This window comes from Hippocampus zosterae, chromosome 19, assembly GCF_025434085.1.
Source record: "Hippocampus zosterae strain Florida chromosome 19, ASM2543408v3, whole genome shotgun sequence".
Lineage (NCBI taxonomy): Eukaryota > Metazoa > Chordata > Actinopteri > Syngnathiformes > Syngnathidae > Hippocampus > Hippocampus zosterae.
Window position 1 is genome coordinate 2,183,997 of NC_067469.1, and position 24,713 is coordinate 2,208,709.

The 24,713-nt window shown below is 45.1% G+C and overlaps 1 protein-coding gene across 1 annotated transcript in view; it reads right to left on the bottom strand.

Moving 5' to 3' along the window:
• The window catches only part of LOC127591972 (neurexin-3b-like), a 154,285-nt gene that overhangs the window by 112,184 nt on the left and 17,388 nt on the right, over nt 1-24,713 (bottom strand). Inside the window, 3 exon segments of the mRNA XM_052052285.1 lie at nt 273-434; nt 2,030-2,053; nt 3,333-3,634. Coding sequence (XP_051908245.1) covers nt 273-434; nt 2,030-2,053; nt 3,333-3,634 — 488 coding nt within the window.

The window sequence follows — 24,713 nt, forward strand, 5'->3', positions numbered from 1 at the left end:
CATGCTCCCTGAGCTAACTCGGCGGAATTAATCAACAACGGGAGACTTCGTCCGTCTCCCTTTTTTGGGCGTTCTTCTTTGAAAACGACGTCGATTCCATTTCAAACATGGGCTGTGGGGGCCAGACTCTGAACGTGCTTCTTCGCCGCACGACCTCAGAAATTTTGAGCACGACTGCGGATAAAACAATCGAGTCGAGCGTCCCACGCAGAGCTGAATTAGTCACGGCCTGGCTCTGATGTGTTTGTATCTACGCGAAAGGGTTCTCCTACCTCTTTGAGGCAGCCCATGAAATTGTTGCTGACCGGGGAGCCGGGAAGGTCTGCGGTGCTGGGGCTCCCACCCACATAGAAGAAATCGTCAGAGCCCAGCATGGTGTAGTCTTCTTGGGTGTAGCCGGTGGTGGTGAGGATCCCATCAACGGATATGGTCACCTGTTGAGGGGGGGCAACACAAGGCCAATGCCGCAGCATTACAATCCGAGATATGATGTCGTGTTGCCGTTTTCAAACACGTCTCCCTTCCCTTGGTCTGCACTTGAAATGAGGCGCGTTGGGACTTTTGGCGTTTTGGTTTTTCTCGTTGAGCTTTTTTCATAGAATCCTTGCGTGTGACCCGATCGTTTAGTATTTTTGGACCAGACAGCGTTTTGGATTTGGGGTAATGGATTTTTAGTCATAGGATTCACAGGACAGGTAAAGAAAATATGGCAGAGGCATATTTTCTTTATCTTTGATGGGGGTAAGAAAATGGATCGTAGGTTTGGTTCGGATACTTCAGGTCGGGGGAAGGGTTAGTACAATGTTCAAACCAAGGACAAATTGAGAACACTTGTCTTAGGTTTCGGGATTTGTCTTGTAATTGCAGACACACAAATACAGTTGATGCACACACACACCGATTCTCCCGCACGCTTTCCTCTCTCTTTCAGACATTTTCATAGATATACGCACACAGGCATGCAAAACACGGGGGACTTTTTTTTCCCACAGCACAACCATTTGCAAACCAAGGCCATCACCGTTAGAAAATAAATGCGACACGTTTAATTGGACATGTAAGGGAGTAATCGAATGGCACCAGACAAAGCTTGAGCAGACCACACGAGGTGCAGAGTGTCATGCGCATTCAAGACCGAGGGCCCATATTCAAATATTTTCTCAGAATAGCAGCTGCTGATCACGAATCAAGCGCCACGGCGATGATGTCGGTCGCATGACCGGACCAAAAAAAAAAAAAAAATCCTACATCAGCGTGCATATTCTTCAAAATGTTCTGCCTATGGACCCGGGGGGTAAGGCGGTAAGGGTTAGAAAAGACGCAAACGGTCAACACCAGCATGCTACAAAAACACACAAGGAGGGCAAAATGAGTGAAAGTGACCTATGAGGGTTGAGTGAATGAATTATTTGTGTTAGTGGTTATTTGGGGTTGCATGAAATATGATGGCGATGAGGTCTGGGCATGCCATGCGCCATAGGTGAGTTGGAAACAACTGTCAGAGCTCCCGCAATAAAGGTTTCAGCGTTTCCAGTTTGAGGTGGTTTTCTCTTTTTTTAGGGCTCGGTGTGGAGGTCGCCCTCTTTGCTGGGATTGTGGAAAGCTTCTGTCAGTTCTGGACGACAGTCCTCACAAAAAATGGGGACTTTTTGTGTGAACAAATCAAAGGAAAAAAAAAAAAAGTAAGGTGCCCTGGCAAAAGGCAAAGGAGTCAATTTTTGTATTGATTGGAAATCTGCAGGAATGTGAAAAAAAAAAAAAAAACAAAAAGTCAAAGCTAAAGTGAAAAAAAAAATAACGGGATGGGGAATTGTGAGGTAAATAAGAAGGTTGTTGGCAGGGCAGGGAGGAAATTGAGAAGTGAAGAAAAAAAATTGCCTGGTAATACAAACCCATCTCCTCATTTTTTGATAAGAGTGTCTAGGATGGAACTCAAAAAGAAACGAATAAAAGAAGAGGGGGGGGGGGAGGGAACACACGGCAAACCCAAAAAAAAGACAATAAGAATGATATCTACCAGTTTGTTTACCATAGCGTGTCCAATGCCTGATTGCTTTCCAGAAAAAGGGGGAAGAAAGGAAATCAAAAGAATAGTGAACAAAAAAAGGTTGTTAATAAAGGATGGACAGAAATCAAATAAAACCAATGATGAAGATTGAGGATGTTAGTACATTAGTTGGTTAGATATCGGTTAGTAAAACATGACTTGTTTCATGGATGAGTTAGTGCCGCGGTGAAGAAACACTACAGGAAATTTGAAAGAGAATTAACGGGAGGTCACGAAAGAGCCAGCTTGTCGTCTAACCACATTTCCTCTAAAACAAGTGCCCTGCTTAAAAAAAAAAAAAAAAAAAAAAAAAAATAACACACACAGACAAGAGCACCCAAAAAAACTTTTGGCGACCACAACTTGCCTAATATCGCGCAAAACCAAACCTGTAGTGCTGTTTTGTTTTCACCGTAGATTTTACGGTGGCTTTCAAAGTGGAAAGCAAATGAACGTGAAAAGCAAGGGCGGAAGAGAGAAACTTCAGGAATTTAAGAAAAAATAATTTAAAAAAAAACAGCGATCAGGTTTTCGTGTCTCACCCTCCTACATTATGAGCGTTTACAGTTTTATCGCACAAGTCAGGAAATCACCTGGACTACTCGTTATGCCGCCACGCCTCAACTTGCAGACACAAGTCTTGACAAAGCCCGTCTTCCAGAGCTAAAACCAACTCACCACTTGTCCGTGTGCAAGCCCTATTCAGCAACATTGACCACAGTGGAACCTTAAAACGCCACTGCAGTTAAAAAATAAAAAAAAAAACACAGAGGCTACGGTTGTCACCATCAAGCAACTCAAGCTTTCAAGCACCGTTTGAAGTCATGTTTTAGCACTCTGAAGGGTCAAACGAGGCGAAAAAAAATAAAATCAACTTTGATGTCATCAAAAAAACATTGTAGCGCGAATAATTCCATGTCAGGAAACATGACAGCAGACAATCATTGTATTAAAAGCTGGACTCAACTAACCGGACCGTGCCGGAGAAGCGCTTTGCGTCCTACAAATCGCTGGAACAGAAATCAAACAATGATTGAAAAGAAGGGCATGTCGTAAAAAAAATAAAATAAATTTTAAAAAAAAGGAAATTTGATGAGATTTGTCACTGAGCCGTGGCAATGCAATGACAACTGATAAGAACATGGTGACATTTTTCAAACCAGCTGTCACTTCACTCAGCTAATCTGAAAACCCCAGCAGCCCCCCCACCCCGCCCCCACTCCTAAAATAATTCAACCCATTGCCAAACCCCATCCGTCACCACTCCCTCACCCCCCCCGATTACCTGTCTCAGGTTGCGCGTGACTTTGATATCGTGCCAGGCGTTGTCATTGAATTTCCCATTGACCGGCTCCACGATGGCCTCAAAGGCCCCGGAACCAAGATTGATGACCAGGGAAACGGCGCCATCTTTTAGCGCCAGATTGACATAGTCCGCCGATTTGCCCGTGTGGAGCAAGAGGCCGTTGCGCTGCCACGTCTTGAAGGACAACGTGATCTCGTCGCTGCTGCTCTGGATGGGATTCTGCGAAAGGTCGTAACAGAAGTACTCCGAGCCCCGGAAGGTGGCCACATTTTCCTCCCTCGCTGAAAAGAACAAGGAAAAAAAAATTTTAATTCTCGGCAGGTGCAGTGCGCCATTAATCACACACGTTAGATTTGGGATGGATGGAGTGTGCTGTAATGAATCGTTGAGCGTAACACAATGATAAAATACATCCAAACCGTCTCCACAAGCTTCCATGTTCCCTTCAGAATAAATTACTTAAGGAGGCTCATTAAAAACAAACACCAAAAAAAAAGTGCACATCACATCAAGCAAACAGCAACCGTTCACCCTAATGATATTTCCGCTGTTGGGTTCAGCTCATCAAAGCCCGCTTTGGACAACTGAAGATTTTGATTTCACATAGACAAGAGACTACTCGTGATGGAAATTCATTCCCATCTAATAGCGCACATGAATTCCAGAACAAGACTCATTTGACAGCTTTACGCCACTTCTTCTGTTACTACGGAGCATAAAGTGAGGACGGGAAGTGAGGGAGCTGATGCAATGCTACACCCGAAATGCAATCAATAGGCAAAACATTATTTTTCACATTTCAAAATGATCACGTCTACAACATCCCTAGAAAATCCACAAAGCGCCTTCACTGGAGAGCAGGCTACTCATATGGTCCTGGCCACCACGTTCATGATCCCTGATAAAAAATATAAAATATAAAATATATAAAATATATTTATTTATATTTATATTTTATAAATATATTAAATATAAATAATAATAATAATATATTTATATTTATATAAATAAATATATTTTATAAATATATTTATATTTATAAATATATTATATATAAAATATAAATATATATATATATTATAAATATATTAAATATAAATAATAATATATTTATATAAATAAATAAATATATTTATAAATATATTTATATTTATAAATATATTATATATAAAATATAAATATATATATTTTTTAAAATAAATATATATATATATATATATATTTTTTTAACCAGGGTATATATATATATATATATATATATAATTTTTTTTTTAAAGGGGTTCTTGATTAAGGTTTGCAGGCGCAAAATAACAAACTGCATTGATCTACTAACGGGCCATAACCGTGATGTGGCTGCCAAAGGCGCTAAAGTAGAATTTGCACTTTCTGGTGGGATCATTTGCAAATACTGCCGATTCATTTAGCACTCGGGAGTGTGATTTATCAAAGCTGAAACAAGTTGTGACGTTCGATTTTGCTTTCAATGACATGTCTTCATTGGGAGACGCAAATGGGAACGGGGCTGTGCGCAACCGTGACCACGTGTTGCGGGCAAAATGAGAGGCCACAGAAGATATCGCGACGGCGCCTATTCACAAAAGGCAACTTGAGAGCTTCTGAGGAACCTCAGGCCTTCCTTTGAGCCAGTCACCTACGACAAAACTCCCTTGGATTCTGCCTTCCCTGGCGTCTGGGTCATGACACCCTGAGAAAAGTTTTAAATGTTTAAATGTCATGTTATGAGGATGCAATCAAACAAAATCAGACTTTTTTGTTGTTGTTGTTTTTGCTGGCTTTTCACCCAAATTTGCAAAAAATTTTTTGTCTTCCACTCACACTGCTAATTCAATCACTTCAAACCTCAATTTCCGTTTCTCCGCCACGTCGAAAACCTCTTGCCAACAGCTTGTGCTGCCGTTTCAGTTTAGAGTGAGCGAACATGCAATTTAGCATCTGCTATTTGTCAACTGCGTACACACCAGGCTTGTTTTCAAGAGCTAGCGTGTCCTTTGGAAGACATGTTGCTCATTGCATCATTACAGAAAGCCAACACGAGGACACAGAATATGCATCGTTACCTGGAAACAGAACAGTTCACCGACTTGCAACATTTCCTCTGTGCCCCGAATGTTCTTTTCTCTTTTGTGTACACTCACAGAGGAAGTCATGAGGGCCACAATGAGAAAGAGGAAAAAAAAAATGACACGAAGACAGATGACAAGGAGAGAGCGAGCATGTGGGCTGCAGGCTGAAAAGCTTTAGTTTGTTGGTTTGGAACAGACTACACGTAAGCATGAGGGGAAACATTGTTTTCAAGCTGGCACAGCAACAACATCTGACGCTAAGAATGCGGACGGAAAGAATAAGCCCAAAAAGAAAGTTGACCGAGGTTATGAGATGACGAAACGTTGATTCCGATCACCCGAAATCATTCCCTTGGCATCTCTGTGCCTTTCAGTGGAGAGAGGAAATATGAGAGGCAACAAAGGCCTTGTGAAAACCACGGGAATAAAAATAAAACCCGTTATTGGAGCACAGGGGATGCGTAGGAGCGAAAGAGTCAAAGCATCATCTTTACTACTTACGAGCAGCTAATGGAAGAAATCGCAGGCGCCCAATTATTTACATTTCGAGCACTGCATACAGTACATAAAATGGGAATACAATTATATGACACATATAAAATGTGAGAAAAAAAATGGTGGTGGTATGAAAACAAATGTGGGGACCTTTCAGTTGGGAATGACTACAAGTCAAATTGGTTGAACCGTAAATCCCGTATCGCGTTTTTTAAAGTGCATCTTGTACACTTCGCCTCAATCCATGATATAATCCAAGTCTCCATCGTTGCGCGATGATAGCATTTCCAAGTTGCCGAAGTTGAAACAATTACGCTTGCAATGAATAATACAAGGAAAGTGGATATCATCAAATATTTGTGTCGCTGCGCAATATTAAGCCCGTGTGGTAAGTGTATACGGATCCATAAAAACCAAGGGGAAACGTATTGCCCGTTGAGACACGCTCTGCACAAATGTGCGGCTTTGACATTGATCATCAACGGGGAGGGGGGGGGGGGGGTCATTCTGCCTTATTTTCGCCACAGTCATCAATATTCCATTTGCGAGCGGCGTAGCACATTCACTTGGGGTTGAGCTTCGATTTCAAAATCCACTGGAAGCAATTAGCTCCTTCATTACCATCGCTAGCTCTCTTCCGCCCCCCCCCCGACTTACTCTCCGCTGCCGTTCAGCCTGGCCTCACTGACAGGGGGGGGTTAATACAGAAGGTCTCTCAAGATTACCACGGCACAGCGGCAAAGTGGGGCAAAAATATGAACTCATTCACTGCCCTGGGCTGTATGTCGGTCAACTGAAACATTTTTACATTTGAGCTCAGCACCGCTTTTGAGTAGAAGACAAAAGATGGGGGTGAATCTCGGCTTGTCCAGTCGATTACGGGGGCGGGAAAAGCCAACAAGAAGTTTATTCATGTCATGGAAATCAGTGTCACATGGCGCAATGTTTACGGAATTACATTCGTAGGCCTCATTCCCGGGACAAGGAGAACATGCGAACTTCACAGAAGAAGGCCACAGTGAGAATATTTTAGCATTCCGGAATTTATAGACACAGTATGAACCCAATCAAGTAGACTGCAAACATTTCCCAAAGGGCACGTAGCAGTAAAACTAGTCCCAAAGAGATGAAACGTACGTCAATTTGTGTTGACATCCAACCCGGCAAATGTCAAGATTGCCTCACTTTTGCAGGGAAAGACCTGAAGATCCAAACTGAAAATGGTACTTGAAGCTATTTGTGGCGGCCTCAATAATATGCCGTCAAACACGATGCGTGCAGCCAAAACTATCTCCTGCGCCAGGGATTGAATTATCATTATTTGTATCACCACATCACAGTAATTAGTAGGTTACCTTGGTGCTCATGAACATAAAGCGTTTTTTATTTTAATTTTCTTTTATTTTGATTTCTGAGCTATGAGACTTGCTCACCATGCAACTCGGCAGCTTGAAGCTTGATGACAAGCCGAGGCACGTCAAAAAGAATTTGGAGCATTGACGACGATGAACCTTTCAAAATCGGCAAACGCCGAAGCAAGACTGCTATCATTTATCCACGCGGTCGCATTAATCGGGCCAACGACAGATCCAATTGCGTGCACTTTCATTTGTAGGGACTATTCGGTGATGAAGAAGCTCTGCTACCTCCCCCCCCCACCCCTCGTAAACAATGTCAGATGAAATATCTGAGAGGTTGAAATGAACTGTCACACTTTTCACTTGTTCTCTCATCATACCTTTGACGAAACCTGACAAATGACCTGTTTGACATCCTCTCTGACGAGCGACTGAGACAAGAGTCAGACACGAGAGCAAGAGAGAGAGACACACACACACACACAAAGATGCACGAAAATAAACAGAAATGACGCGGAGGAAGCCCGAGACGACAAAAGAAAGCAAAGCGGCAACAAAAAGGGCAAAATGGGGGAAGTTTGGGAGACAACAAAGGAAGTGAGTGTAGCAGAATGGGAGTGTGTAAACAACCCCCTCTTCACACCGAGCTGTGAGCCTCATATGGAATTGATCAAAACAAATTTTAGAAATGTTCCAATCAAGTAGATTGGTAGCCGAAAGAATGACATGTACATAAATGGGAAGTGGTCTTTCGCCGACGTAGCGCTTTTCCACCTACAGGGCAGTGAAAGCGCTTCACGCTGACTTCTCGTTCACCTCCTGATGACGCAGCATTAGGAGCAACTGGGGGGGGGGGGGGGGGTTCTTATTATGGGCTTCTGATGTAATAGGGTCAATTCAAGAGTGCCTGTCAGTTACGGTCGCTGTCAGCTATGAGATCTCAAGGATGCGTTTCCAATATTTTGATATTCATTCATTCATTCATTCATCTTCCTAACCGCTTGATCCTCACTAGGGTCGCGGGGGGTGCTGGAGCCTATCCCAGCTGTCTCCGGGCAGTAGGCGGGGGACACCCTGAATCGGTTGCCAGCCAATCGCAGGGCACACAGAGACGAACAACCATTCACCCTCTCACTCACACCTAGGGACAATTTAGAGCGACCAATCCATGCATATTTTTGGAATGTGGGAGGAAACCGGAGCACCCGTAGAAAACCCACGCAGGCCCCGGGGAGAACATGCAAACTCCACACAGGGAGGCCGGAGCTGGAATCGAACCCGGTGCCTCTGCACTGTGAAGCCGACGTGCTAACCACTGGACTACCGGGCCGCCCCAGGATGTGTTTCCAATATTTTATTTATGTGTAAATAAGACGCATCGTTGCAAAACGGAGCCAAGATGCGTCTTTTTTTTTTCTTTCAAAAGCTCTTATTGGTCAATATGCAGGGTATGAAAAAAGTCTGGAATTTTGGACTGGTCAACTCAAAAACAAAGCGGAAAAGAAAAAAATAGTCATTGAATGAAATGAATGCCCTATTTTTTTTTTTTTTTAATGTGCAGTCATGCAGTCGCATGGTCCAAGCTCCGCCTATGGCTCAAGGGTTATTCCATGACAGTCACATGTTCTGTCAACACACGCACGCAGGCACACGAACACAAAAGGGGCTGGCCGCCGTTTTTGCTTTTGTAGGCGTGTGTGTGTGTGTGCGCGTGGCAGCGTCACCAAGGGTCCTTATTTGCAGCTGACGGTCATACCGAATGAGAATGAGTGATGAGGTTCAGAGTGACAGTATAAGAGGGGGGGAGGGGGGCGTAAGTGACTGGAGTCAACCATGGAAGGATGGAGGCTGTCTGGAAAAACAGGGGCAGGTGCCCAAAGTTCAATCCCATCAGCAATTGTGCACATAGAATATTACCGAGTTGGCTTCGATGCCCGTTTATCGCCGTGACATTTGAATGCACCGGTGTGAACTGATAAGAATCAAGAAGCTAGACATTGGCTAGCCAAAACCAACAGCTAATGGACAGCAAATGTGGCACAAGATCAGGTCCTAACTCGCTAATTTGGTTCGCTGCAACTCTTCCAGAAATACCATCAAGAAAACAATAACGTGTATAGCGAAGCACAACTGTTTTAACACACACAATCGCCTTAATTTTTTTTAATTCAAAATGCCAGCAAGCACAACTGTAATGAAACTATGCATGCAACTGCTTGTGTATGAAGAAGCTTATTTTCAGCAGCATTTCCATTCGACAAACTGCATATTTGAAAACGGGCACAATTTACTCTGCGCATAAATCTGCCGATTTTCACAGTTAAAATGGCTGCCGATTGATCACAACGCAATGTTTCTAATATGTGCAATGCTCGAATCATCTTTTACGGCAAGGTTTGCTGAATACCAAATATCCGCATCCGAGACCCATCACAGCTTTCATGCTGGACCTCGAGCCAGATGGTTTGGGATTCTGTGCACATTTCACCACCTTGATAGGTTGTCGGAATTTCAAGCTGCTTCGAATACCCTTCAGAAATTGGCTTTTCTTTTTTTTTTTTTTTAATCGAAAGGGAACATGAAATTAGCACAGAGCATTGGTTACTTGTGAAATCCATAGCCCATCAACATGGTGAAGGGTTTGAACATGCCCATGACCATGGACCCCCGTATAACTATGGTTACGACTCACACACACACACATTTTTGTGATCGTGTTTACATCCATAAAGAAAGAAGTTTGCTGGCAGGTGGAGCCATCCCAAGCGCCTGTCACTCATCCAGAGTGGCAGGCCCTTATTGGCTATTATCTCTCCTGTCAGAAGCATGGCTGTGCCTCCATCTCACCACATTCTTCTCTGTCAGCACACATGCTGCCGCCTGTGGATGGAGGTGCAGAGCAAGAAGCAGCATGCCAGCGTTTCCATCACTCAAAAGACTTCCGCTGTTTCAAAACCCGGCCAACAGTGTTTCTGAAAGCAGGGCCAATTCTGGATGTCCCCAAAGATGCATACACTCACATTTTATGCCGTTTGTGCCTAAAATACACATATTATATATTTAATGGTCATGAAAAGAAGCAAAATGGTAGCCTATTTGTTTCATTTTCATGATGATAATATCTTACATAATTGTTTTGGGGATCATAATGGGGTAAAAAAAAAAAAAAGGCCATGACGGGTCAATCGTGTTCATCGGGGACGGTGATCGGTCTTCTGCGCTCATTTTCCTGGACTAAAACACCATTCTGAATTTTTCACTTGCAATTCCTCTACCCAATTCAGTGCGGTGAGATCATGCTGGCGATAGCGAAAGGGAGGAAGGAGCTTCCGGGAGTCTCTCCGGCCCTTGACACAGATTAGCACACATTGCTGGTCAAAGCCGAGTCCATCTAATATTTATTACCTCTATACTCTCCTGCGTACTGCCAGAACATTTAGCAGCTTGCTCGGCGAGTCACGGGTTAAAAGGGGAACAGCAGAGCCATAAAATAAATAAATAAATAAATAAAAAAGGGGGGCAATGAAATAAACATGACTCATCGTGAACGAACGAGCCCTTTACGGTAATATAATCCAGTCAGTGTGGAAGAGCAGGGTGCCAAAAGGGGGTTAACGACGCGACACTTTCCTCAACATTGACCTATGACCTTGCCTCGGTAGCCAGTCACACTTTGCACGTATTTAAAAAGGGGGGGTGAGAAGGCATTTGCTCACATGATTGCCCATTTCGAGACAACAATCGAATTATATTGCGCTGCGAGATACTTAAAATGCACTTAACATGGAACATCAAGATACCGGGCGGGGTCATAAGTAACACAAGAGATGATGAAAGGACACATTAACAGCACTCTTTGTGAAATTTAGAGGAAAGAAAAAAAAACCTGCTGTTGCTTTGAATCTGGTTAGAACCAGTTGTAGCCCGTAGCCAAAACAATATGCATCTCTCGCTCTGTTCACGCGACCGTGTGTGTGTGTGTGTATCGAGGCCTTTGAATGGATGTGCTCCCTTCAAGAGATAAAAGTAAAGATGGATTATTCTCATTGCTTTTTCGTTACCCCCTTTTAACCTCTGTCTGCTGTTGATTGCATACAAAGAAGGGAACGACGTGTTTTGAAACTGACTCGAACGAATCACACCCACCCAGCAAGCACCGAAAAGACACGCAAACCTTCGGTATCCATGCTAAACAAAACAACGCCAAATTGAGCTATACACAATTTCAAAGAGCCTGATGATTTTCCAGCAAGGACACTTTCTTCGGTTCGTTTTTACTTCTTTTTTGAAAACACTGAACAATGGTCGAACATTCAGCGAGGTAAATAAATCCAGCTTGAGTGGTGAACCGCCTCAAATTGAAAAGTGAGCAGGTACCATGGACAGCGGCGCAACGTGGATGTGACACAATGTGAACATCTCTCTCTCTCTCTATCTCTCGCTGCCGCACACAACGTCTTGTTTGGAAGTCAATAACATTATCCGCTCTCAATCTCCGCAATGGTTATTAGTCTGGAGAGCCCAAATGGGTCTTTTCGATGACACCCTGGAGATGAACGGATACATCAGCGGCCTGAAATGGTGATTGCGTGGAGGAGTGAGACTATAAGGAACACAAAGTGAAAAGAGACAATATAATCTAGATGACGAGTCGAGGAAGTACAACTTTAGTTCTTATTGTTTCGTTTGCGCCTCTTAGAGCAATAAGTCTCATATTTATAAGTCTCCCAAACAGGTTATTTTAACACCTCACACACACACACAAACACACCCCAAAGCTATGGCAATGCCTTCTTTCCAATACAAATCAGACATCCGAATATGCTTGTCACATCCATAGTGAAGTGAAAATCCACAATGGACAAAATGACAGCCTTAGCTTTTCACTTATCACTGGAGATTTGGGTAAAAAAAAAAAAAAAACACCCACACAGTCAACACAGATCCACATTCTACCAAACCACACCAAGGATGACCTCACCAAGTAATCGATCGCAGCTGTCCATTAAGTTAAAGTCCAGAGGGTGACGACCATCTTCGCGCTTCACAGGCGCACACATACACACGGCATACAAAAACAAAACCAAAACACCGAAAGTTCAAATACATAGAGCGGTGAGTCACAAAGGACGACCTCATAAGCAAAGAGCCGTGTTGACTTTGTTCGGACGGGTGTACATATTTGTGAGCTGATGTCAAGACAAGATTTCAGTTCCAATTCATGGAGTCCCGCTGGCCTTTCTTACCGATTCGTCTTACTGTTTATTCATTCATTCATTCATCTTCCTAACCGCTTGATCCTCACTAGGGTCGCGGGGGGTGCTGGAGCCTATCCCAGCTGTCTCCGGGCAGTAGGCGGGGGGCACCCTGAATCGGTTGCCAGCCAATCGCAAGGCACACATAGACAAACAACCATCCACGCTCACACTCACACCTAGGGACAATTTAGAGTGTTCAATCAGCCTGCCACGCATGTTTTTGGAATGTGGGAGGAAACCGGAGCACCCGGAGAAAACCCACGCAGGCCCGGGGAGAACTCCACACAGGGAGGCCGGAGCTGGAATCGAACCCGGTACCTCTGCACTGTGAAGCCGACGTGCTAACCACTGGACTACCGGGCCGCCACTAACCTAACACTCACGATAAAAAAAAATTAATGATTTTTTTTCCCCCTTAGATTGCACACTGGTACACTGTGTTGTACCAAAGATATACATGTTATTTGAGGATAAAAGGGAAGCTCGTCTTGAGCAAACACACATAATCTTTAAAACACAAGCAGGGAAAGAAGAGCAAAGAAGGAAAAAAAAAATCAAATGGTGGCTAAATCAACAAACTTTCAAACAAGCAGTGTCATGAATATTCTCACTCTTCGCCCCTGAGGCCAACGCCACACTCTGCATATAATAGTTTTTTTTTTGTTCTTCTGGCTCCCCTCTTTTTTTTCTTTTTTTTTACGATTTGACTTCAAAGACTAACTCAATTGCAGGAGTCAGGTGAAGGAGGCTTGTATAAAGCGCACAATATGCCCCCCCCCACCCCCCCGTGCACGCTGCAGCACACATTTCCCACTCATTTATGTGTTAATCCCCTTCAGCGCGGTCGTGGATGGGAGACGAATGTAATTAAGAATTAGGCCGCGCAAAGCGACTGGCGCAACCCACTCACGCAAGACGGCTCGACATCTACGCGCTTCTCCATTAGCATGCGCTTCGAGCGCGCTGCTGTGTTGTAGGCGTAACGCTACATCAAAGAAAGACATTGCGACCTTTCCGGTGAGATTACAGCGTGACGATGGCGGCGAACGTCTACCCTTGAAAGTCTGTGCTGTTTGATTTGAACACCTTAGAGGGCGAACGAAGTGGACCGATTGCAGTCGTTAGCCTTCGATGCTAAATCTTGGAGCCAATTGGACTAGCTTGTGACACCCTTTTGGTAAGTGTCACCCGAGGAAGGGAGGGAGCGTGGCGAAAGAACCTGTCAGTGAAAGGGCTCAGGCTCTGATATAAAATCGCAAGAAGAAAGTCCCTTTCAAGAAAAGTCTAAAAAAAAAAAATCAAAAGTTTGACTCCATCTCGGCCAGCGGAGAGCTGTATCAGGGCCGAGCCGCACATCTATCAGGCAAAGGCTCAAAAGCTATTGGGGATAAGGCAGAGGGGCGTGAAGAGAGGCTATTTCCATGGCGGAGGACTAGGAGAAACCGAGGCCCACAACTGCTGGTGAAGCCCAGCAATGAAAAAAGTCTCTCGGGGGGGGGGGGGGGGGAACTGTGGAGGATAAGAGGCCTCGGCAGAAGAACCCTCACGTCAGCACTTCAATCACGCCTAATCCCTGCTTAGTACACCCACAGCAAAAGCAAGGAGAGCAGGGGCAGAGGGGGGGGGGGAGGGGAGGCAGAGTGAAAATGATTAGAAGGGAGACTAAGAGAAAGGGAGATGAAGACAGAGGAAAGATAAAAGCTAGAGGAAAGGCAACAGATTAGGGAGGGAGAAAAACCGAGATGAGACCAAATTGCCTGAGGAAACATCAAAGGTGAGCCCAGCGATGATATAGAGTGTGAATGTCGTGATGCAAACGTTCCATCAGAGGCCTTCTGTAACACGCGGGTATGATGTCATGTCAAATCCTATTTACGTCTGTCGTCATGTGGAGAATAGCGATGAACGCGGATGTTTCTGTGTCAGGGGAAAAAAAAAAAAATCCTCGCGTACCAGACATGCCAGACATCATCGTGATTCACTACACATCGGTGGAAACATGCAAAAGTCGTTCTAAACCTCCCGACCAAATCGGACACGAGCGCAGTGTGGACAGCTGGTCTATTGTGACTCAAAGTATTTCATTCAGATACGTGAGCAGCGGGGATAAAACCCTCTCAATCATTGTATTTTCTGTATTTGTTCAAACCACCGGCCAACACAGCAATGTGGAGGTACACTATCGGAGTGGGGGCGGGGGGTGGGTGGTCCGAGTGCCCACTTCCCTAGCCAGAGATGTGTCCTCTGCGATGCCGATATACTCTACTACGCGACTAGCATGCTGAGAATGAAAGGAGCTAATTTGATTGGCCATGACAGAAGTTGGTCTTGACTACTCTCACAACGGCGCAAACCTCCCACTCACACTGGGTCAAACCGGCCCCCGGATATTTGCGTGGCATGCCGCGCAGTATTTACCTGCAGAGCCCAGAGTGCGGATATTTCATTCATTCATTCATTCATTCATCTTCCGAGCCGCTTGATCCTCACTAGGGTCGCGGGGGGTGCTGGAGCCTATCCCAGCTGTCTTCGGGGAGTAGGCGGGGGACACCCTGAATTGGTTGCCAGCCAATCGCAGGGCACACAGAAACGAACAACCATTCGCACTCACACTCACAGACAATTTAGAGCGTCCAATCAGCCAGTCACGCATGTTTTTGGAATGTGGGAGGAAACCGGAGCACCCGGAGAAAACCCACGCAGGCCCGGGGAGAACATGCAAACTCCACACGGGGAGGCCGGAGCTGGAATCGAACCCGGTACCTCTGCACTGTGAAGCCGACGTGCTACGTATATTTCAAAATCAGCTTTTAATCATGAAAGTGAAAATCTTTCCAACAAAAACGACCGCACAGAGATCACGTCGATTCTCACATGCTCTTGCATGGGAGTGAAGACATCAGGCGAAGGGTTTCGCTGAGCATTGCGCTCCTTTGACCTCTCATCACTTAGCAAAAGCACCACAGAAGAGCCCCCCTAATCCAGCGTGACAAATGCTCCATATTTGCAATAGAGAATAGTTTGCGTTCCAAGTTTGTATCTTCACGGCTGTTTATCTGCACTATCGGGAGCCTGAGCGATGAGAAGAAGGAGGAAACTGCGATGGAGCAGATGGGCGAAGGGAGATCAGCGAAAGAGGATTATGCCACGTCGACCCTTCATGGCGCTCATAAAAAAAAAAAAAAAATCAGTCAACCCACACTGCTTCGGAGCCGCAGTCGAGCCGGGTTATTTTTAAGGCCCTCGTACTGCAGATAGTAAACTACTACTCGGAAGGAATAGAAAGAAGAGAGCGTGTAAATAAAATGCACTACCGCCGATGGAGAAGGCAGCTGCGAGAGCCTTTGTAAGGGCATAAAATAAGTGATAGTTTGACCAATTGTGTGAAATTGATTGATGAGCTAATTGAGGTGAAATATTGATTGGCTTCATCCAGCAGATGCACTGTTGAAGTTGAGTCTGAAGTCGTTAACCATTTCGAGAACGACATTCGGGTGACATACTACATGCTTGTCGCCCTATTCTTGACTTTGGTCAAATACAACAAACTTTGGGAGGAGTTCAGGACAGCATTGGAAACAATTGCACGTTAGCGCCGTTCTGTGCAGGGCTAATTCTAGAGATCGAGACTTTCAGTGGGGGAGGGGGGGGGGGTGAGCATCGGGGGCAAGGTCTAATCATCTCTTTAAAGGCGTGCCAAAGAGGAAGACAGTCCAGATGAAGTGGACAATCACAAAGTCACTTGTTCCATCCCACTGGCCAACCTACCAGCTGCCCTTGAGAGATAAACACACCCGGGACATGAGCGTGGAGGAACGATGGATGTTTTTCTCGCGTCGTGTACATCGAAAACAAATCCACATATAAACTCAAATCCGTAGAGTTTACGTATTCACGTTCAGACTTATGTGACAACTTCAAGGAAATGCAACCCTAACCCGAATTCAAACCCCAATCACGACAGCAAATCCAAAACACTCAAAACGGGCCGGAGCATATCCATGAGCACCCCCACAAGCTCCGCCACTTCATTTTTGAGAGTTTGCATACGGTCGCTAAAATTACACGCTACATGAAATGGTCTCGGGAAAAGTCTGATTGCCTCACTAAAGCAGAAGAAAGGGGACACACGAAGCGTTTCAACGCACGCCGCAATTCATATGTCAACGAGTTTCGGTGGAAATGCCATTTTGGCTTTTGCGAGTGTGACTCATTCGGCAAAGATTTGAGTCACAATTCCTTGAGGCAAATATGTTGGCTTGAACGATGCAGAGTGTGCTTCTGAAAAATCCGAATAAATTGGATCTAGTGGAGGAAATAATGTTCTGAAAGCAACAAGCCGTCGCCATCTTACAATGCCATCCCGTTCATTTTTATTTTTATTAACTTCACAGTTTGCTCCGGATGCTCATTTATTTGCATTTATCCTCCCGTGCTCATGAAACAGAGATGAGTGCATTTAGTAGTGCTTCAATACCATCGACCAAAGGTTTGTACAGTGACGCTCCTTCTTCACGGGAGCTAAGAGCGCAGCTCCTTTTTGCTGCAGGGGGGGAGAACAAGGCAAGGCAAGTGGAAAAGGGAAGCTCGTGGAGAGTTTGGCTGCAGGTGGAGAAGAGGGAGATGTGAAAAGATAAATGGGCTTTGTATCTTCACAGACCCAAGGCGTAACAAAATTCCCTCTAATTTGTTCCCGTTGCCTGCAAATATACAACACAATACACGCGGGGGGAAGCGGTTTTCATTCCTGCACGCCGGCCGTGACCGTAAATATTGTAGATGGATGCGCGCACACACACACACACACACACACAAAAAAAAATTAAAAAGGCTTCCATTATTTCTTCCCCACCTCTTCTCATCTTGGACAGGAGACGGATGTTCATGGGGAAATTCTTCAAAGACAAAATTGAAATTGAAGTCCAAAATGAAAATGAGGCCTTCCTGCAGTCGAGACATGGAGACAATGAAGCGGGGTGGAGGGCGGGGGGGGGGGGGGGGTCAAGATTGGTTCGGGCTTCGGGGCTACTGTGACTTCAACATTCATTGGATTAGCATTAGCATAGCGGGCAGAGATAACTGTGCCACAGGGTCCAAGATGCCACCCCCCCCCCCCACCCACCCCCAAGTTCAATGATAATGATATCGTGGAAGGTGATTATCACGGCACATTCACACTAAGCAGATTGGGTCGATTAAAACAAAACACCATCGCAATTGAAAGTCCACGCACGGGGTACGCGTGACAAACTTTTGCCCAGACTTGAGGTGTGGTGAAAACATGATTGGCTGCTGGATTTACATTTTTATCCAATCAGCGACGATTGGATATTTTAAGGGTTATAGCGTTCAGAGATCAATATACTAAATTATATGATGCGCTAAGGGGACGTCGGCTGAACGGCAACAACAAGGAACCTTTGTTTGAAGCTTCCTAGCATGATGGTATCATATTTGAAGCCATTCTAGTAAACATGAGTTCCCTTTTTTTTTTATGTCATGGCCAGACAGAAAGAAGGAACTCATTTTTATTCGGTCAGCGCGCTCCATTTATTTCCAATCGACTCGTCCACTGAGCTCATCATCCACGTGATCTGCATATGCCCAAGATGATTTATACGAGGGACAGAACGCTCTCCTCAACGCTTAACCTTTGCTCATTAACAACGCCGACATGCACGCAATACGAGAGTCGCAGAAAAGTTCTGTTATGAGTATCAATCAAGACCCGTCAAGATTACCCGTGCCAGATATGGGGTTGAAATGATGAACATCATAGATGATTATGACATAATATGCACAACTCACATGAGAGACGACGACAATTAGATTGAAACATTTTTGGAGCTCAGACAGCAGCGCGTACAACGGGAACATTTGCATGCAACGGATGCCTCGCTTTCTCCAGGATGCGTGGTTTTTTTTTCTTTTCAGTTTCATCTTCTCATATACCGTCGGCTTTTTGTACACCCCAGAGCAGCGCTTTGTATTGCAGGGAACGATAACATGAGCATCTCGGATCCTCTCGAGCTTCCTGGGATCATTTCCCTTCCCTGTGCGTGGCTTGCCTCTCACTTGCGTTTAAAGAAAGTCACGCTTGATGTTTTTAAATACGTTATGGTGTTGTGGAATCAAGCAAAATATCAATGCAGCGTCATTTTGTAAGAGAATATTCGACACATCACTTATCACCGGCTCGTAAATTTCTGCATCCAGGTAGGTTGAATACCCAAGCGTGGCTCAGGTGCTAAAACAAACAAAGTAAAACACAGCTGCGTCAAAGCTGGAAACTCTCCATAATAGACCTTGTCGGAGCGTGTGGCCGTCAACATCGGCTGGTCTCGAAGCGTCAACACTTGAAGGGGAGCGAGGCTATTGGCCCAAAGATAATTGGCAACCAACTCAGGTGAATATACAAAATGCTCTTCCTTGTAGGTCCAGGTGACCGCATATACATTATACATTCATTCATTCATTCATCTTCCGAGTCGCTTGATCCTCACTAGGGTCGCGGGGGGGTGCTGGAGCCTATCCCAGCTGTCTCCGGGCAGTAGGCGGGGGACACCCTGAATCGGTTGCCAGCCAATCGCAGGGCACACAGAGACGAAAAACCATCCGCACTCACACTCACACCTACGGACAATTTAGAGCGCCCAATCAGCCTGCCATGCATGTTTTTGGAATGTGGGAGGAAACCGGAGCACCCGGAGAAAACCCACGCAGACCCGGGGAGAACATGCAAACTCCACACAGGAAGGCCGGAGCTGGAATCGAACCCGGTACCACTGCACTGTGAAGCCGACGTGCTAACCATTGGACTACCGGGCCGCCTACATTATACATACATATATTATATATGCAGAAGGGGGAGAGACTGATGATGATAATGACGACGCCAAAGCACCAAAAGACAAATTCCGACACACAACACCCAAAAAAAAATAATGAAGCGGTGTCAAGCGGGTCACTTGAATTGCAAGTCAAGTCAACAGTATTTCTCGAGCACTTTCAAAAAGCCATCGCTGCATACAAAGTGCTGTACATGGAGCGATTTAACATACACAATAAACAGTAAGACGAATCGGTAATAAAGGCGGTAGAAAGCACCAAGCAGTAACATCAAGAACAAATCTAAGTCATGCTGAGTCGAACGCCAAAGAATACAAGTGAGTTTTGAGGAGGGCTTTAAAGATGGGCAGCGAGGAGTCTTGCCAAATGTTCAGTGGGAGTTCATTCCAGAGAGAGGGACCAGCAACAGAAAAGACTGGATCCCCTCTGAGCCTCAGTTTAGTTCTTGGTACTTCTAACAAAGACTGGTCCACAGACCTGAGGCGCCGGGCAGGTGTGTAGGGGCGGATGAGCAAGGGATGTTCTCAAGTGGCTCTGCCCTGGGGCCTTATGGATTTAAGCATCTTCCTCGAGAGTAAAAAAAAAAATTTTTTAAAGCACCAAAACACACACACACACACACACACACACACACACACACACACAGGGAACTTGAAAGGGAGGCATTCTTTTGCAGGTGACATTACCCGCAAACACATTTATCACCCGATATGTATTGCAAAAGATACAAAAAAAGCGGAGGAGTGGAAACAGACGCCAAGGTGGTCATTATGCAGAATTATAATGTTCATTTTCTTCCCCCCCCCCCCCCCCCTTGCATTCTCATCTCTTAATGTCTCTGACCTCTTCCTCTTTTATACGCCGCCTTCATCTCTCGCTCTCTCTTTCTCTCTCTTTCTCCTCCCCCTGACCTGGATTATAATTTTTTTTTTTCCAGCTCCCTGAGCTGAACAATACGCTCAGGCGCATTAACATGCAGCCCAGCCAAAAAACAAAAAAACCGGCTCAAGTCCCTCCTCTTTGTGCATCCCCCCCCCCCCTCATCCTCTTGTTTTTTTTTCTCCCCTTTTGGCATCAGGCCTCCATTTTACTGTCTGTGCCTCTTCTCTTGCGTCTCCATTTTATTTGCTTTCTCTTTATCCGCACGGGATAGTGTCCTTTTTTACTCTTGGGCGGTTCTCCTTTCCGCCAAACTGGTCTTCTTTCCGGTCTTGCACATTCCATTGCCGTCGCCCCCCCCCCCCCCCCCCAGCTGTTCACACTCCACTGCCCTGCCACCGCAGCGCCGGAGAGTGGGGAGCAGCATGGCTCACTTAATGACAGTAATTAATTCTCCTTCTCTCGATCCTAATGAGCCAAATCAGTCACAAGACCAAAGAATAGGGAGTCGGGGGGGGGGGGGGGGGAGGGGACGATGACGCGAGCGGGACGGGTGAGAGCCAGACAAGTGCCTCTCATCCTTAATGCTTGTCAAACACAGCTGCGACAGCGCCCCGTCAGGGTCCCAAACACTCTTTTGGCTGGCGGCTCGCACGCAGCCGCCTGCTCTTCGCACACGTCTATCGGTCTCCGGAGAAACGCACAATCAGGAAACCTTTTCATCATCTGGCTCGTGTTGCCCGAGTGATGATGCCTTTAAACGGAGTTTCGTCAAGCCACCCTCGCCTGCCTCATTACCGTGGACTAATAAACATGGTTTCAGTTGAAAAAGACAAGAGTGGAGCACCTTCGAGGTTGTATTTTTAGACCACGCCACCATTTAGACCTGCTTTTTTGTAGTCTAAAGTTGAATCGACATTTTCCCACCAAATTGGCAGGTGCATCGGGAGATGTCAAATATTTTTTATTTACTTATTCATTTGTTTATTATGGGCGGCCCGGTAGTCCAGTGGTTAGCACGTTGGATTCACAGTGCAGAGGTACCGGGTTCGATTCCAGCTCCGGCCTCCCTGTGTGGAGTTTGCATGTTCTCCCCGGGCCTGCGTGGCTTTTCTCCGGGTGCTCCGGTTTCCTCCTACATTCCAAAAACATGCGTGGCAGGCTGATTGTACACTCCAAATTGTCCCTAGGTTTGAGTGTGATGGTTGTTCGCCTCTGTGTGCCCTGTGATTGGCTGGCAACCGATTCAGGGTGTCCCCCGCCTACTGCCCGGATACGGCTGGGATAGGCTCCAGCACCCCCCGCGACCCTAGTGAGGATCAAGCGGTACGGGAGATGAATGAATGAATTTGTTTATTATTAAAATAAATATTTGTCCAGTTTCATCTATCGTTTTTTTTTGTACAGCACTTTGTTACAGCTGCAGTTTGTTTATTGAAGTGCTCTAAAAATGAAGTTGAGGTGTAATACATTGTTTTTCGGCAGTGTACACTGGGTGGCTGAATTTTTTTTTTTTTTTTTTTTTTAATTTCTGATCAGAGCCAGAGCGCCGTCTGGTACGCCTACTGACCAATTAATCACACGAGCAGGGCATTAAACAAGAGCTGCATTCTCCCACTATTTAACACAGAGCGATTTTTGCATTGCTCTCAAATGAAAGCACAAACATCTCAATGGAGTCATTTAATTTTATCGACCGGGAGGGGAGGAAAATACAGGGTGAGTGACTGCTCTCTCTGCAAGAGGAGAAAACTTTTTAGTCAAGAAAAATTGGCCTCAAAGAATATCAAAAATGCGAATGATCCACATGCATTTTATTAAATCGGTGCTACTTTATTGCAAACGTCCAAAAAAAATCGAATTTCATGTGCTCAACGCACCCGTCATAGCAAGAAGTGACAGCAGGTTTGCTATGATACACATGATTCCAAGCGAGCTTTTAAATGGGTGTCAGACTTCGCAGTTTGATCTAAAAGCTTTGTAAGATCCCACATGAGCACGACTCACTAGCATGTGGATCTCTCGGGATAAAGAATTCATCTTAAAGAAAGGCTGAACTGACACTGGAGACAAAAGGACTGACTGGGAGATGTCAAATCCAATGTATCCAGAGTCAATCGAAATTGGGGGATTCTGTGAGCTCGTTTGGAACGACCTGCTCGCGTAGCCACAAACATCAGCATACTGACCTCAGTGTGATGAAAATGCAGTGGCATAAACGGTGGAGAACATTTCACACCAGACACCCAACCAATCTTGGTAATTCATTCATCTTCCGTACCGCTTGATCCTCACTAGGGTTGCGGGGGGTGCTGGAGCCCATCCCAGCCGTCTCCGGGCAGTAGGCGCGGGACACCCTGAATCGGTTGCCAGCCAATCACAGGGCACACAGAGACGAACAACCATCCACGCTCACACTCACACCTAGGGACAATTTAGAGTGTTCAATCAGCCTGCTATGCATGTTTTTTTTTTGGAATGTGGGAGGAAACCGGAGTACCCGGAGAAAACCCACGCAGGCCCGGGGAGAACATGCAAACTCCACACAGGGAGGCCGGAGCTGGAATCGAACCCGGTACCTCTGCACTGTGAAGCCGACGTGCTAACCACTGGAATACCGGGCCGCCATCTTGGTAATTATTATTCGTATTATTATTATTATGACGACTCCTATTTTCAAGCGGATTGTGATGAAAAATGATTTAATCCAGCAGTGAAATTATACACGGAGCAGATTCGCCAATCAATAGACATCAAGATTAGTGCTGGAAATAAACAAATGGTTTTTGGTATCAGGTTCAATAGGAAGAGGAGATACTCCGACTGAGTATTCATAACTCCCAATCACACACAAAATCAGTCCGAGGGAGAGAAACACAAGACGGGGATGATTCGTGCAGAATATCCATTACGCGCTCTTGTCCGCGTGCTGATATTTCCCACCGTGAAACAACGTATGCTGGGTGAGGAATGATGTCCCACTGCCACAGGTGACCCCATTTCAAATTGTGTGAATTGCAGTGATTTACACCGGCGAGCCAGCGAGACACAAAAAAAAAAAACACACAGCGCCCAAACAATAGCGAGAGGTGACCTTGAAACAGCTGCGAGCTGGAAGAAGAAAATGACTCAATTACAAGCGGACACGTCGGGCAAGGCCGGGAAGGATTCAAACAAAGACCACAGGAAAGATAAAGAAAAATAAACGTGAGTCCTTTTACAAAGTTCATATATCATCATAAAGGCGGGACTGCAGCGCTGCGAGAAATGTTTCAAGCTTAATATTGGACTCGAATGCGGATTCAAGGGCAAACATAATAAAAATAAATTCTGCAAAATCTCCGGCCGGCGTGCGCGCCATAACCTGGAGTCAAATGAATTGGAAGGAGGCGCCGAGGGAACGAACTGAATGCCATTCGAGATTTATGAGCGGCATATGTAGATCAATTATTTGGAGCAAAACGCAAGAAATCACACTTGGACCGTCCAAAGATGAATATTCTATGAAGCTATTCATGGCTAGCATAAAGTGTTTAGCATAGCAGACACAGTTAATGTAGTTAAGTACAAACTGGAGAACCGGTGAATTACAGTAAACAAAGTCTACTTGCCATAATCAGTAAGAAATGTCAAATTTGCAACATCAGGAAAGAAAGACGGCCTCTAAACTTCAGAGCGCCGTCATGGCTGAGACATTCCTCACTGGTTGTTCCATGCTAAGAGTTCAACCCTTTGCAAACCGGAGAAAAAAATAAAAATAAAAGCATGTGAGAAATGTCAATGTGCCTTGCCATTGGCAGTCAAATAAACATTCGGAAGTAGTGGCTTATTGTTTATGCAAATTCAAATGACCACTTCAAAGCGACGTAGCTTGACAAGAGCGACGGATCACGCGTATTTAGAGCAAATGCTGCACACTTGATGTCTCGCTTGCAAAGCGACGGATCAAATGAGTCCTTTTGCGAAAACAGCCTTTAGTGACTGAACAAGCACTTGAAAGTCACATTTTGAAAGGCACATTATCACCACGGCGATGAGCAGTTCAAAGATGCTCAAACAACCGTACGCGGAAATATGACGACTGCTGAATGGATTCAAAGACAGGCATCTTGTTTTTTTTTTGGGACATATTTCTTTATGGAGTGTTTTTGATTATTCCATACTACTTTTTTAATTTTTTGATACACTTTTTTTTTTTTTTTGCAATAAGTACTAGCAGGGATTACTGCACACTTAATTTTAATTGTAAATGTAGTATTATTAAGTATCTTGTCTCTTACTGGATTAATATTATTTCATTGGCATTGTCCGGTTAGGAAATTCAGCTTTAGATTTGTCCATGGCATCAATTCCAGGGTTGTGTTAGTTTACGTTACCTCAGTAGCACAACAGTGAAAGCTGAAATTATTGGACAGCATCTATTTTTTAAGGCACCAT